The sequence below is a fragment of the Myodes glareolus genome, chromosome 9 (genome assembly GCF_982192425.1).
Source record: "Myodes glareolus chromosome 9, mMyoGla1.1, whole genome shotgun sequence".
NCBI classification, from domain to species: domain Eukaryota; kingdom Metazoa; phylum Chordata; class Mammalia; order Rodentia; family Cricetidae; genus Myodes; species Myodes glareolus.
This window is the reverse complement of record NC_142034.1, coordinates 62,413,332-62,430,078: the sequence shown is the minus strand read 5'-3', so window position 1 is coordinate 62,430,078 and position 16,747 is coordinate 62,413,332. Positions and strand designations below refer to the sequence as shown.

General features: G+C 39.3%; 1 protein-coding gene and 1 pseudogene across 3 annotated transcripts in view; one reads left to right on the top strand and one right to left on the bottom strand.

The window, feature by feature from the left end:
• Ulk2 (unc-51 like autophagy activating kinase 2) overlaps positions 1-16,710 on the bottom strand; it is a 73,278-nt gene extending 56,568 nt beyond the window's left edge. For 2 of the 3 annotated variants that reach the window (XM_048448183.3, XM_085695059.2), the window contains exons 1-5: positions 16,478-16,710; positions 15,277-15,369; positions 13,391-13,432; positions 3,935-3,967; positions 2,946-2,982 (exon numbers count right to left, since the gene is read on the bottom strand). In XM_048448183.3, the coding sequence (XP_048304140.1) occupies positions 2,946-2,982; positions 3,935-3,967; positions 13,391-13,432; positions 15,277-15,369; positions 16,478-16,567 (295 nt within the window). In that variant the 5' untranslated portion in view covers positions 16,568-16,710. Of the gene's footprint in view, positions 1-2,945; positions 2,983-3,909; positions 3,968-13,390; positions 13,433-15,276; positions 15,370-16,477 lie in introns of those variants that run through there. The other variant, XM_048448184.3, reaches the window with a different exon arrangement.
• LOC125409561 (NADH dehydrogenase [ubiquinone] 1 beta subcomplex subunit 8, mitochondrial pseudogene) lies at positions 7,507-9,698 on the top strand (annotated as a pseudogene).
• Positions 16,711-16,747: the final 37 nt, after the last annotated feature.

Here is a 16,747-nt window from a genome sequence, read left to right as displayed (position 1 = left end):
GAGCTAGTTTCAGGACAGGCTCCAAAGCCACAGAGAAACCCTGTCTCAAAAAGCCAATTAAAAAAAAAGATCATTGAAAAAAGTCAATCTCCATGATTTAAAAATTACCAAATTACTTTCCTATCCAGGCTGTTCTTATCTTCTCCTCTGAGGCTCTTTTTCCTAATATCCCCCTCCCGCTTTGAGACAGATTCTCTCTACACAGCCCTGGCTGTCCTAGTATTCACTAAGTAAGACCAGGTTGGCCTTGAACTCATAGGTCCACCTGCCTTTGCCTCCCAGTGCTGGTTGGGATGAAAGGTATGCACCATCACACCTAGTCTATATAAAAATTTCAATGTACTCTAAACATAGAAAGTGAAATCTCCTATATCTATGAACACTAAAGAATGTGCCTGGTGTACTGGCATATGATCCCAGCACTCAGGAGGCAGAGACAGGTAGATTTCTGCAAATTTGAGGCCATCGTGGTACAGAAACAGAGTGATGCCCTGTCTGAAAATCAACAAGAATTTGAAGTCTTTAGCTTGGTACAGTTCAATGCCAACCGGAGCCACATGCAACTCTTAAAACATCTGACTCCAGCACTCAGGAGGCAGAGGTAGGCAGATCTCTGTGACTTCAAGGCCATCCTGGTCTACACAGTAAGTTCCAGGATTTCAAAACTGGGGAGGGGGCTGGAGAGATGATTCAACAGTTGAGAGAATTCACTAGTTACTCTACTAGAGGACTCAGGTTTGAACTCTAGGTCCTACATGGTGGATTAGAGCCATCTGTATCTCCAGTCAGGGAATCTAACACCCTCTCCTGCCTCTGGAGGCTTCATGCCCAGGGTATACAAACATATGCAGGCAGAACAACCCATTAGTACAAAATAATAATAACAAAATAAAATTTTAAAAATCTGGAATATGGGTCAGAGAGATGGCTCAGCAGTTAAGAGCACTGGTTGCTCTTTTAGGGGACCCAGGTTCAATTTCCAGTACCCACATGGCAGCTCACAACTGCCTATAACTTTAATTCCAATGGATCCAACACCTTCACACAAATACACATGTAGGCGAGATACCAAATACACATAAAAATAAACCTTAAAATAAATAAAATAAATTTTAAAAATTTGGCATACATTCTTCTACATCTACTTTCTTATAAACGCCAAGATACTACTGGGGCAGTAATGAGTGGTACATGCCTTTAATCCTAACACTAGAGAGGCAGAGGCAGGTGGATATCTGTGAGTTGGATGCCAGCCTGGTCTACAAGAGCTAGTTCCAGGACAACTAAGACTGTTACACAGAGAAACCCTGTCTTAAAAAACCAAAACCAAACAAACAAACAAAAACCACCAAGATATATTTTTCTTACTGTATGTGAGTGGATGAGTCAAATCAATGTCTATATCAGCAGTCCTCAACCTTCCTAATTCTGTGACCCTCTCATATGCTGTGGTGACTCCCTAACCATAAAATTATTTTGTTATTTTATAACTGCAATTTTGCTGTTATGAATTGTAATATAAATACTTGATATGCAGGGTATCTGATATGGGACACACACACATACAAACATATACACACACATATGTTGCACACATTTGGGGTTAGAATTTCAAGTGTCATTTAGTACTAAAATCTACCACAAAATAATTTCAGTATTTTTAATTCCTTATTATATTACTGGCTTTTTAAATTGTAAGAAATGTCCATATAAATATATCCTTTGACTATAAGTTTTTAAATTTAATTACTATGTGTATAGGTATCTTGCTTGCATGTATATATGTGCACCACATGCAAGCCTGGTGCTAAGAAAGACCATAAGAAGGCATCAGATCCCCTCTAACTACAGTTAGTGATTGTTTTGAGCCGCCATGTAGATGCTGGGAACTGAACCCAGGTCTTAATCACTGAGTCATCTCTCCTGCCCCATTGACTATGATTTTAATTTTTCAAATGTTTGTATTAGCATATATTAAAATTTTAAGTAATATTTACTTATTCATTTAGTGGGCAGGAAGCACACATATGGAGGTCAGCAGACAACTTAAGAGGATATGTTCTTTCCTTTCACCACGTGGAACCCTGAGTACTGAACTCAGGCTGTCAACCCTGGCAGCAAGTAGCTTCACCCACGGGGTCATGTCTCTGGCCTCTTATTAACATATATTAATTATACATAGTAATGATGTTTTGTATATGTACACACATATAGATCATATAACCCTCATTACCTTTCCACATCTCTTCTCCCACTCATTCCTCCTTCAACTTTCATGGTTTAAAAAAATGCTTTTTGTTTTTGTATTTTTTGAGACAGGGTTTCTCTGTGAAGCCTTGGTTGTCCTGGAGCTCACTCTGTAGACCAGGCTGGCCTCAAACTCAGAGATCTGCCTGTCTCTGCCTCTGCCTCCCAAGTGCTGGAATTAAAGGTGTGTAACACCACTGCCCAGCTAACAAATCTATTTTTAAAGAAACAAAAGAAATTAATGGGTCACTGATGGCAAACCAGCTGTACATTTTGAAAAAAAAAATCTATTTGGTTTCTTCCATCCTGGGGAAAGCCCCTTCTCTAATCTCCTTCCTCATTGTCAGAGAGAAAAAGTTCAATATATGTGTAAGTTTAGAAAATCAGCAAAACGACTACCAGTTAAACAAGCACACAAATATTTATTGAGTATTTCTACACAAGTTTGGGACAAGTTTCAGAAAAACCTCACAGAATGAAACAGACTGCTCTTTATTGAATATTGACAGATAAACATAAATTTACCTTGCAGGGTTAGTGAGATGGTTCAGCGGGAAAAGAAAAATGTCTATCATCAAACCTGACAACTTGACTTCCATTTTGAGACCCACTTGGTCTCCTGCACATGCTCCCCCCCTCCCTTATACACACACAAACACACACACACACACACACAGTAAATGCAGGAATAAAATTACCTTGCAAATAATCTGCCAGGTCTCCACCATTGCAATACTGAAATGTAAAAGAAAAAGTAATCAATGTCAAAAGAAATTGCTATTGTGATTAAGATAAACTATTTTATATCATGACAAGGCAATGTATTTCTTTAATCCCAGCACTTGGAAGGCAGAGGTAGGCAGATCTCTGTGAGTTCAAGGACAGCCTGAACTATAAGGTAAGTTCTATGCCAGCTAAGATACACAGTGTGAGACCTGTCTCAAAGAAAATCAACAACAAAAATATTTTAGGTTTAGAAAGAAAAAAAAAAGGTATTTGAAGAGACCCAGTGCCAAGTGTGACCTGAGTAGAATCTCTCATGATGGATGGAGAATAGAGAAAGCCAATGCCCCCAATTCCTTTGATCTCCAAGCCAGTGTCCACCCTCTCACTGATAGATGCATACAATAAATAAATAAATAAATAAATAAATAAATAAATAAATAAATAAATAAATAAATAAAATGTTGATTTAATTTTTTTTTTCAGTTTTTCAAGACAAGGTTTCTCTGTAGCTCTGAAGCCTGTCCTAGAACTAGCTCTTGTAGACCAGGTTGGCCTCAAACTCACAGAGATCCACCTGCCTCTGCCTCCCGAGTGCTGGAATTAAGGGCATGTGCCACCACCGCCCCGCAAGAACTCTTGGCTTATAGACTAGGCTAGCCTCAAACTCACAGAGATCCACCTATCTCTGCCTCTAATGGAATTACATGCAAGTGACACCATGCCCAGCCAATAAAATGCAATTTAATTTTAAAAAGTAATTAAAATAAGGACATTTATTCAAAATGAATTTAATCATTCTGTTTATTTTAATTTAAAAATAATTTGGAAAATAAAATCTAATTTTAATGTATTTTAATTATCTAATTAAAACAATTAAATTTTACATTCTTTATGAAGCAGAATCTAAATCATTCAATCAACTTTATTAATACTTACTTGTCAATACTGGTAGACTACCTACCTCCATCACCAGAAAGACAGAGTTGGGTAATTCCTAGAAAATAAACACAAATATCACAAAAAAACACCAAGTTTAAAAACGGTAAGTTAATAAAAATATACTTATTCACTATTGAACTAATAAAAGAAGCTCACAAAATTCATCAGAAAGTGAAATTAAAATTCCCAGGCAAGAGGAATATTTTTTTTATTTCATTGCACTGCTGAGGATGGACCCTGGGTTGGGCCACCCTAGAGAAAAACCTCTATGCTATGCCTCCAGTTCTAAACTTCTCAACACAATGTTTTAAGCATCCATTCTGCACAGCCAAATTAAATTTTGATGCATTACAGTAGGTATCAGGGCGTTCCACTCTGCTTAGAGTGCTGAAGGATAAATCAGCTTCAGGGTATGGATGATGACAAACAGTAAATGAAAACATGCTGACCAGGCGCAGTGGCACATGGAAGAGCACTACAACTCAAGACTTCACCAACATAAAACCCTGTCTCCAACAGCACCATGATGTATTCCCCACTTGTGAGAAGAAAGGTTTCATTTGGTCCTCATGGAAGTGAGTTGGGTAGCAAAGGTCTTACACTCTTTCTTACCAACACTAAGGAACTGATTTCTGAAACACATCAACTAGGACAAACAATTTTTGGTGTCTCGTTGCATTACACAAAAATATGTTTAAAGATTTAAGCAAATTGCCACCCCCCCCCCAATTTGGATGTCCATTTATAGGATCTTTTTTGTTCCCTTTTATAGTAACTTGTCACTAAATTTGTTTCAGTTTATCCAGATCAGAAATAAAAGCTGGTCAGGAAGTCAAGCAGCCCCTCCCCAGATGTAACCATTAGCCCCAGGAATGAGTACCACAAGGGGCTGCCACAGAGCTGTTCTGCCACCATTACCAAGGGGCTGCCCACTCCAACTCTAGACCTAAATGTGAAGTTACAGCTACAAAAAAAGTCGTCACACGTAGGATGAGTTGCTTCCTTTATTTCTTTTTTTAAATATTTATTTATTTATTTATTTATTATGTATACAATAATCTGTCTGTGTGTATGCCTGCAGGCCAGAAGAGGGCACCAGACCTCATTACAGATGGTTGTGAGCCACCATGTGGTTGCCGGGAATTTAACTCAGGACCTTTGGAAGAGCAGGCAATGCTCTTAACCGCTGAGCCATCTCTCCAGCCCCATATTTCTTAAGAAAATTAGATAAAAAGAATGGAAGCCAGGCAGTGGTGGTACATGCCTTTTGGGAGGCAGACACAGGTGAATCTCTGAGAATTTGAGGCCAGTCTGATTTACAGAGAGAGTTCCAGGACAGACAGAGCTGTTATACAGAGAAACCCAGTCTTGAAAAAAAATGAGTGCTTTCTTCCTTTCCAGAAGACATGAGTTTGTTTCTCAGCACTTATGCCAGGCAGGTCACAATCACTTGTGACTACAACTCCAGGGGATCCTATGACCTGTTCTGGCCTCCTAAGACACTTGCATGCACATGTGTACACACACAGACACACACAAGTAATGCCAATAAAATTTTTAAAAGACTTCTTACAAACAACAAAAAGATAACCCAGTGGAAAGCAAGAAACTTTCATGGAAATTCCAAAAAGACATTTAAATGGTTAATAAATATACAAATCACATTCAAACCAGAGACAACAGGAAAATACTAACTAAAATCATAATTAGAAGTTAGACAAAGTTGTGTACCCCTGTAATCCTAGTACTTGGGAGGCAGAGGCAGAAGATCAGAAGTTCAAGGTCATCCTGAGCTACACAGTAAGTCTGAGACCGGTCTGGACTATTTAAGCCCGTCTCAAAAAAAAAAAAAAAATTTAAAAATCCTAACCGAATTTAATTACCAGAATAACTAAAATTGCCAAATGTTAGCAAGAAGGTGGAGTAAAATGGAACCTTCACACACACTGTTGGCAGAAGTGTGAAGCAATTCACTGGCATTGTCTACTGGAGGATCTATATTTATCCTACCAAACAGGCATTTTATAGAATGCCTTTACAAGGCCTATTTCAATGAAAGGAGAAACCACGAGAAGACTTTCCCACTTCTTTCAGCCTCTAAGGGGAAGTTTTTGGTAGAAAGAATGTGAAGGTCACATACAAGTAATGAGGTACTCCTGATTTGGAAAGATAGCTTCAATTACGAGCCCACAGAAGACAGCAGAAGGGTTTGAAAGCTGGGGCTAAAGAAATGGCTCACTAATTAATAGCACTTGTTGCTCTTGCAGAGGACCTGGGTCTGGTTCCCAGTACCCACATGGAGGTTTAAAAACCTGTAACTCCAGTTCCAGGAGATCCGACACCCTCTTCTGACCTCCACAACCACCAGACACACAGGTGGAACATATATGTGCAATACAAGCAAACATACACATAAAGTAAAATAAATATAAAAAAGAGAAAGTTAAAAAAAAGAAAAAAAAGAGAAAGTTACATATAAGATACACCAGAGGTTTCTTCTAGAAGTAAATGAGTCGAGAACAAAGTATCTCATTTCTGGTTCATATATTGTTAGACAGTTTTGTTTTTACACTAAGGATCTATTAACTTAACTTTTTAAAAAGTAAGTTCTTTACAAGTTGAACAGCAGTACCAAGTGGTTCTCTGTGGCAGAATTTAAATGACTCAGAGCAGAAATGGAGAAAAGAATATTAGGATACAAAAGCAAGAGAAACCGATTTACTAACAAAGGAAGATTAAAAAAAATTTATAGCTCCTAAAACCCAATCTTTCAATTTCTCTGTTACACTTGCTTGTCTTGAGACAGGTTCTTTCTACATTGCTCTGACTATCCTGGATCTGGCTATGTAGACCAGGCTGTTCTTGTTTGTTTGTTGTTGTTTTTTTGGGGTTTTTTTTTGTTGTTGTTGTTTTCAGGACAGGGTTTCTGTGTAGCTTTGGAGCCTGTCCTGGAACTAGCTCTTGTAGACCAGGCTGGCCTCGAATTCACAGAGATCCACCTGCCTCTGCCTCCCGAGTGCTGGGATTAAAGACGTGTGCCACCACCACCCAGTGACTATGCCGTTCTTAAACTCCTAGAGATCCACCTGCCTCTGCCTCTAGTGTTGGGATTAAAGATGTGCACCACCACACCTGGCTCTGCTATATTTTTAAATTCACTCTTCAATCTTCAGGTAACTTCTATGAGATATCTCACAGAAAAGAAGAAATATAATGTCATTCTTATAGTCCTTAGTGCCATTTTCCTTGTGGTTAACTGGCACTGGACAACCTCAGGGTACCCTACAAGGTACAATCATGCCCAGAATAGTAACAAGGGTAATGTTATCTTCTTGGACAAGATCCTAAATGAGTTGGCCGTAAAAACAACACTCTAATTTAAGTTTCCTTACATTCAGGGCTTATCATGTTTGATCATTATAACAACCAATTATATGTCTGTGTAGCTTAGTAATAGAAATTCACTTTGCGTTATAAGTATTGTTTCAAACTATGAATGCCAACCACCTTCTTTTGCATTTAACTGGCATATCCTTTGCATACACTAACATTAAATAGTCTTATTTAGCCTTACAGTTCAATTAATTATGACAAATGTGTGCCCTTCAGATCAAGACATGTAACATTCCCATCTCCCATAAAACTCCCTAACATCTCTTTGCCATCACCTCTTACCAACAAGTACAGTCCTGATTTTCCTCATTCCTATCACCCTGCCGGCTGCTTCTTCAAAGTCACATAACCAGATTTTTTTTTTAAAGAATAAAGATCATACCACCTGGTCCTTCTAACCTCTCGAGCACCATCAGCTCTCATTTCTGTACTCTGCTCTTGAAAACCTTCTCCTTGGCCACCAAACTCAACAGCTCAATAACTCTTCCTTTTTGTGACCCTCACAAGGGAAGTCCTTGGGTCTCTTGCTTGCTGCTCTCTCACCAACTCCTAGCCTAGCCTTCCCACCCACCCATCAAATAATTTCTTCAGGGATTCTTCCCTCAGCCCCACCCTGGCATCCTCATATTGTTTCCTCCAAAGCTCCGCAGCAGTTCTTCACACAGCCTTTGGCATGCTCAAAATTAGAAACTATTTGCTTAATGTCATCTTCCACACAAAACCATAAAGAACCACTTCTCTGCTCACCACTGCTTTCCTTAACTGTCTCAAGAAAATACTAATTACAAAGCAATTAACAACAAACACACCAGAGGCAGCAATGAGAAAGTCAGAAAAGAAATAACAAAGGGCATCCAGGCAGCGGTAGCACAAGGCTTTGATCCCAGCACTTGGGAAGCAGGTGGATCTCTGTGAGTTTGAGACCAGTCTGGTCTACAAAGGGAGTTCCAGAACAGCTAAGAGCTGTTACACTGAGAAACCCTGTCTCAAAAACCCAAAAGAACGAAAGAAAGAAAAAGAAAGGATGGAGGGAGAAGAGAGAAGGGAGGAAGAGAAGGAAGAAAGGGAGAGGCATAGGGAGAGAGAACAAATAATCAGCAAATATAACAAGATGATCCATTTACTAATGATTTATGAAAAAAAAATTTTAAACTTCAGGAATTTTTCTCCTATGAGATTTGTCAAGTATGGGAGGGATCCTATTGCTTGAAATAAACTGGCATAACCTTTTCAGAGTCAACATGATAAAATTTTTTAACAATTAATTTCACTTCAAGAAAGATAGGAAAAAGCTGGACGGTGGTGACACATGCCTTTAATCCCAGTACTTGGGAGGCAGAGGCAGGCGGATCTCTGTGAGTTTGAGGCCAGCCTGGTCTACAAGAACTAGTTCCAGGACAGGCTCCAAAGCTACAGAGAAACCCTGTCTCAAAAATCAAAACAAAACAAAACAAAAATAAAGCTAGGAACCCTATCAGACATGGTAATTAATGCACATTTAGTCCAGCACTGGGTGGGGGCAGAGGCAAGGTGGGTCTCTATGACTTCAAGACAAACCTGGTCTACATAGTGAGTTCCAGGCTAACCAGAGCTACATAGTGAGAGCTTAAAAAAAAAAAGTGAGCGGGGGAGTGGCTCAGCTGGTAAAGTGCCTTACAAGTCCTAGAACCTGAATTCAAGCTCCAAAACTCACACAGCACAGACGTGTAGTCCCAAGTGCAAAGAGAAAGCAACAAGAGTCAGGGTTTGCTACCTAGGGTATGAGCCTTGCCTATCTCATGAGAGCTTGGTGAGAGTTCTTGTCTCCAAACAGGGAAGACAACACTCGACAAACATACATTGTATTTCTGTACAAAAACTGTTAATATATTTCTCACAGTTAAAAGTATAAAAACTGACAGAAGGTAAAGATGGTTGTGGGCAGGATGAGCCCTGGGAGTCCAACGACTGCAAAAGATAACAGGCAGCATGGGGCCACTGGGGGCACGGGCAGCCTTCCACATGACCAGGGCATGCTGCTGGGCCCAGAAGAATGGGCGGCAGCCGCCAAGAAGTATAATATGTACAAATGGAGCATGGTGATTACTGGAAGCTCCCTGACCAGCCACTCACAGTATGAGAGGTATCCATAGAATGAATGGGACCACCCGGACGTGAGGTTGAACTGGGGTGAACTGATGTACTGGAACCTAGACATGTTTATCAAAATCATGGGAAGTCATGTGCAAATAGCTCTTTGGCTTCATGGCCTTAATGGTTTTCATGTTCTGGGTTGGGGAGACACTCCCTCCTGCCAACCTGTAGAACTAAAGCAGCCTTACAATAATCTGTACCTGGAACAAGGCAGTGATCCTACCAGCGAACCTGAGCTGATGGTTCAATATGACATCTGAGGTGGCTTCTAACTAGGACCCCATCATTCCTAGAGGTTTAACCCTAATGAAATCACTAGTAAAATAGTACTATGAAAATGCAACAACAACAAAAGCATAAAACCTAAAGATTAACGTGTGTTATTTATAAAAATCTTTTTTTTCTTTGACACTCTATAGACCAGGCTGGCCTTGAACTCACAGAGATCCACCAACTAACTTGAGTGCTGGGATTAAAGGCATGTGCTACTACTGCCAGTGTATAAAATTCTAAAAAAAATTAAACAATATTCACACCTGAGAATTTTTCTAATTTGTTATTCTAACAATGTCTGATGGTTCTAACATAACCAGCCGGAAAATGTGTTTTTGTGTTTTCTTTATATGTCATCTAAACTATAACAATGTCAGACGTTCTTGAGGACCTGGGGTAGATCATACACACAGCATGGGCAAGTCCACTATGCTTGAACATCAGCACAACAAGGAAAAAGAAAAATATGGGGTGCAAGGAATTGAATGAAGCAAGGAAATTATGAAATTTTTAAAAGCAAATATAGTCGATCATGGTGGCACATGCCTTTAATCCCAGCACTCAGGAGGCAGAGGCAGGTGGATCTTTGTAAATTTGAAGCCAGCCCGGTCTACAAGAGCTAGTTCCAGGACAGCCAGGGCCACATAGAGAAGCCCTGTCTCGGGAGGAAAAAAGCATATACAGGCCAATGAGATGGCTCAATGAGTAAGGTAAAGTCAAGATCCACATGGTAGAAGTGAACCGACTCCTCAAAGTTGTCCTTTGACTTACAAAACCCCACCATAACACCTCTTCCCCCATATACAAACAAAAATGTAAAAAAACTTTTTAAACAGAAACAGCATACACACACACAAACTTTACTTAGCTCTCCAAACTGGTCAATAAAGGTGACATTCCTGTTTATGTAAAGTCTTATACTAATCTCTGAACATACTAGTCCTCTTTATGAACAAACAGAATCAAAGAAGCAAATCTAAACTATTAGGTAAAGATTGTTTACTTGGTAGCCAAAGACTATTCTTAAGTTTATTTTATATCTTAGTTCTAGGAGTACAAAGTGGGTGATTAAACATTTTCATCCAGACACTTTGAATTCAAAGATTGAGAACTTGAATTTTGTTTACATTATTTCTAATAATAGCTCATCCAAATCAAAACTGGTACTAAAAAAATGCTTTTCATTCTGAGAGAAAAGGCATATAAGTAAAACTGCTCTGAAAGCAAAACCTGCTCTGCTATTCCCAGGGTTTTCTAACCCTTCTAAGAATGGTAAACTAGAAGTCAATATCATTTAACAATTTTTGTACTAGGCACCAACTTGCACCGCCCAGTGCCCTCTATCCACAGAGAGTACAAGCTACACAAACAGACCCGAGGAGAATGGACATTTCAGCTAGGGATGGGGATATGAATTTAGTTTTGACTTGAGAATCTTTTGGTCTTTTTTTTCCATATTGCTTTGAATTTCACAAATGAAGGAGTGAATTATATCTATGCAAGCTGATACTCATATTTTCTGTACATTGGAGTTTATATTGCAGACTTTTTTGGAGAGCAATCATACTGGATAATCAAAATATATAACACTGTTCATGGAATTTGAGCTGGACATTCCAAACCCCAAAGTCAAAGATACTTTCAGAATAGATATATTACTGTTGCTTCTGTAAAAGTTAAAAACTTAAACATATTATAATATGGGTTTAGTTAAATATCTTGTGATATGATATGACTAGATAAGCATGTATAACAGCTCATTGTGTATCATCCAATACCAAAGTCAAGAACTTTGTCCATCACTTTATTTCTAGACTGAGAAAATGCCTGGTATATGACAACCACTAAAAAGTTTGCAAAACAAATCATCTGAATAATTTTTTAAAAATTAATGAAGAAAATTTGTTAACTAGAAATAAAATAGAATCCCCTAACCATCTATTTACTTTACTGGAATTCAACTGTCCAGATGAAGTAAAAGAGTAAGAAGAAAGGCAAACTTTAAATACCAGTCTTCCCCAGAGTAAAGATTTTAAGAAAATGATATTCTGTCCCTCTAAAGATGCTCTCACATTGAACATACTAGCCACAAATGACTCTAGTATGTAAACCATGACTTTTAAAAAACCATCATATACCCTCTAATGCAAGCCAACTACTTCATCAGAAAACTGCTTTTCTCCAATGATTTCCAAGAATGATTCTGACTACAAAGTTTGATTTAGATGACTTAGACTCTGTCTCTAAAAAGCAAACAAAAAAATGACCTTAGAATCCAGATATCATCTCTAAATAAAACACAGTTCTAGCATATGCCATGCTGAAACGCACGCACGCACGCGCGCGCTCACACACACACACACGATAAACATGCACAGCATCCTTAGTTTTATTTCCTACTACTATGACTTACAAATTCTGCTTTCATAAGAAAAATGTTTACACCTAATTTTTAAGTAGACTACAACAGTCTTTACATTTACTAAAGAAATGCTTGGAGTCATCAGTGGTGGCTAACCCCAGCACTTGGGAGGCCGAGGCAGAGGCAGTTGGGTCTCTCTCTGTGAGTTCAAGGTCAGCCTTGTCTACAAAGTAAGTTCCAGGACAGCCAAGACACAGAAACCCTGTTTTGTAAAACCAAACACACAAATGCTAGATTTGCTATAAACCACAAATTACCCTAAAGCAATACTACTCCACAGTGTATTTATATTTATTCATGCAACACATTATTTATTTTAACCTAGGGATCTATGTTATTTTTAAAAGATTCTTGGAGCTGGTGAGCTAGCTCTGATGCTAACAGTACTGACCACCATACCTGAAGATCTAACTTCAGTTTCTTGGACTTTCACATATACACCACAGCATGAATTCACCCACACACATACATAATACACATATATAGACACACAAAATAAATACAATTTTAAAATCCTAAATGTTGCAGAATATTTGTACACCGTGTGAAGATGTATTGCTGTTCCTGGTATAATAAAAAAGCTAAACGGCCAATAGCTAGACAGGAGGTATCAGCAGGACTTCCAGACAGAAAGAAAACTCTGGGAAGAAGAAAGGCAGTCGCCAGTCAGACAAGGAGAGGAAAGAGAAGGTGCAAGATAGAAAAGAGATAACGCCACATGGCAGAACACAGATTAATAAAAACGGGCTAATTTAAGTTGTAAGAGCTAAGACTAGCCTGAGCTAAAATCAAACTTTCCTAATTAATAAGTCTTCAGGTCATTATTTGTAGGCTGGCAGTCTAAAGGTAGTCCAACAAGCAAGTCTGCTATACTTATATTCATTTTTATGTGTATGGGTGTTTGGCCTGTATGTATACCTGTGTGTCATGTCTTTGCCTAGTGGCCAGGTAGCATACAGAGAGGCAGGAAGAAAACTTTGGATCCCTTGAGACTGGAATTACAGACAGTTGTAAGACTCCGTGTAGGTGCTGAGAATCAACCTGTGTCCCCAGGAAAGCAGCCAGTGCTCTTAACCACTGAGCCATCTCTTTACCCCACATAAATCCAATTTTAAAAATAAAAAATTTTATTGTAACTGATTGTATGTCTTTTCAAAACAAATTAAGGAAATTTTAAATTTCCAATAAAATTCACTTAAATTCACATGAAATAATTTTTTTTTAATTTTAAGTTAAAAAATATCCAAAATAGAGTACCTGAACATCATAGAGTGCTACGATATTTTCATGCTGAAGTTCCTGGTAAGGAAATAAAGAATTTGAAATATTATTACATAGTCTGATAATCTTAATATATTTCTACTATACAAATAAAACTCATTTCTATATACACCTATACTATTTGTAGCACATGATACCTTTAGTAACAGCTTAAAACAAGTCAATCCATTACAGAATAAAAATATATGTATCTGATCAGACTTTACTTGAGAACTAAATTTTATTTTTACCATTAGTTCTTTTTTTTAATACGTTATCTTATTTATCTATTTACCTGTACATGTATAGGAGTTCTTGCCTGTTTGTATGTCTGTGCACCATGTAGTGCAGTGGCCAGAAGTGTCAGCGTTCCTGGAATCAGAGTTATGTATAGCTGCAAACTGCCAAGTGGGTGGCAGGAACTGAACCAAGATCCTCTGAGAAGCAATTATCTCTGCAGCCCATCACTGTTCATTTCTTAGACTTCCGCTAAGTGTTATTTTCCAAACAAATGCCACAATTAGTATGGTGGCAGACTGTCCACTAGCCTTCAATTTTTAACACTTCAAATAGTAATAAAGACATAAATTCCAAAGTGCTTTTAAAAAACACTATCTGCCTGAAATATAATTCACCACTCAAAGAACTTTCCTTTGGGAATCATAACTTCTGCATAATTTCTCCCATTCCATGAACTGTAATTCTTATCAAAAATTCTCCACAGAATGCTTTTGAGGAAATCAGATGCTGGAGGAAGTTTCCACAATCAAATTAGTCTGGAAACAGTGGGGTGAGGATATAAAAACCAGCAGAAAATTTGAGCCAAATGTTTGTACAGACAGTCACTAAACAAAGTTCACCAAATCTATTTGACTATGGACTCTTTTTTTCTTTTCCCCTGAAAGTGACTCACTTTGATGATGCTACAGGCTGTGAGCAGATCTAAAAATTAACTTTTTCTGGAGCTGGTTCAGTGCTTAAGGGCACTGGCTTCCCATACAAAGGACCTGAGTTCAATTCCTAGACATGGTAGCTCACAACTGCCTATAACTCCAATCCGGGAGATTCAACAAAAACCTCTTCTGACCTTCTTGGGCACCAGACACTTACACAGTACATTTACATACCTACATGCAGGTAAAAATACTTATACACATAAGGCAATAAAATAAACAAACCTGAAATAATAATTAATATTAAAAATAACTTTCTTCTATTTATAAGGGGTGGTGAACAAAACAAGTTCTCCTTCTTCTCCCCTAACACTTAAGGGTAACATAAAGGATGTCAACAAAAGATAACGAGATACCAATTGTACCTGTGTGGCATTCAAACAATAACTAGAAGAAACCATAAGAAGTTAAGATCATTCTTTACATAATCCCTCTGTTTCGCCAAGAGTTACAAATATCTATTCTTAAAAATAGCTTCAAAGGGAGCTGCAAAAAAGACCCAATGGCTGAGTGCACTTGATGCTCTTGCAGAGGACTCAAGATCAGTTCCTAGCACTCACACCCAGTTCCCTGGATTCCAAAAGCCTCCACTGGCCACTGCATTCATATGCATGTTTGCACACGTAAACAAAAACAAACTTTTCCTAACCACCAGGTGGCAGAAGTTGGCATATCTCTGAGTTTGGGGCCAGCCTGGGCTACCCAGTTAGTTCCAAGTCAACTAAGCCTATGTAGTAAGACCCTGCCTCAAGATAAACACATCTTTGAAAATAGCTTCAGACTATTCAATATTTCAAAAACAAAACTGAGCATGCAAAAATGAGCAGCAACTAAAAATTACCAAACTTTCACCCAACTTTAAATGTTCATGTTCATTTAACTTGGAGTAACTTTTAACCTAGTAGGTAACTGTACTATAAAATAGCATACCTTTAAGATTTTTATTTCCTTTCCAAGCAGAATTTGTGATTTTGACAAGTTCTTTTTATTAATACTTTTAATAGCTACCTCCCAATCAGTTTTCTGAAAAGGAAAAACAGTGTTATGCCCGAAAATTATAATACAGAAATGATTCAAAAACAATAAAAACTTGTTAAGTGTAAATATATTTTTAGCAAATCAACGGACATACAGTACTAGGGAAACATGATAAAGATCACAAATCTCAAACAAACAAACAAAAAAAATGGTCTGATAAATGACAATACCAAGGCAATGTCCTACAACATAACCAGTAAAAGTAGTAAAAACAATATAGCATTAGTTGAAAAAAGTTTACAACTATATGGCATTATGGAGAAATGTGTATATAAACTTGGAAAGTGAATAGGGTTCAACGAAAAGTAGATTGGTTGGATTACACTTTTTTGTTTGTTCTGTTTTTCTTGAATTTTAAGTTATTTCATAATTAATGGGGACGTTTTTAACAGGCTCTTTGACAACAATCAAAACAACCAAGGCCTTTTGCAAAAAATTATTTCCACTCCCTATGTGCCGTTCTCAAATTCTTTAGATTCTAAAACCTCGTGTGACCCTACTTGCGAAACAGCGGCTTGAAAAAAATGTTTGACGCTTGAACTTGCATCCGCGTTGTATTATTAGATGAGAGTCAAACTATCTTTCCCACTTGGAGTTCATCTAACTCAAGAAGGGGAGAGACTATACAGGGCACCCCGGACACGGAGGAAAGCGATACCATCCTAGTCCGAGAAAGTCGCAGGCTAACGGGAAACTCGCCCGTTTTCCGCTCGGCGTGCAATTATCCACCTTAAAGGTGACAAGCTGCGGAAAGCCCGGGGAGAGGGGACAAAGGTCCACCAAGCATGAACCCGGACAAGCACATTGCACCATGCAAGCACTGGGGTTTTAGTCGCCTCGGGACCACTGGCTTCTCGGAGCAGCAAGTCCCCGGGCTTACTCTGGTTACCCAGCACACTGACAGGGAAGCACATCAGTGGCCCGCCGCTGGTCGGTAGGTGGAGCTCAGCCTAGCGGCTCCGGCCTCCAAAACAAACCTTGAGACTGTGACAGCAAGCACAAAGGCAGGCCGGCTCGGGGCGCTCAGCCCAGCGGCCGGGACCGGGGCGTCGGCTCCCCGGCTTTCCCCAGACAGCGGGCGAGCGGCGCTCACCTGGCGGTGCCGCCCCCGAAAGACCACAGCGAAGGCCCCGTGTCCCACGAGGTCCCGCTTGCTGTACTCGAAGTCGCCCACCACCTCCATGGCCGCGCCCCCGGGACATAGAGCGCTTGGGTGGGCAGCGTGGAGGAGAGCTGGGATCAGCACCGCGGGCCCGAGGGCCCGGAGCGCGCCCAGGGGCGGCGGGACGGGGGCAGCCACGGCCCCGGGCCCGGACGGACGCTCATGCCGAGAGACCCGAGCGGAAACGGGGCAGGCCGCCGC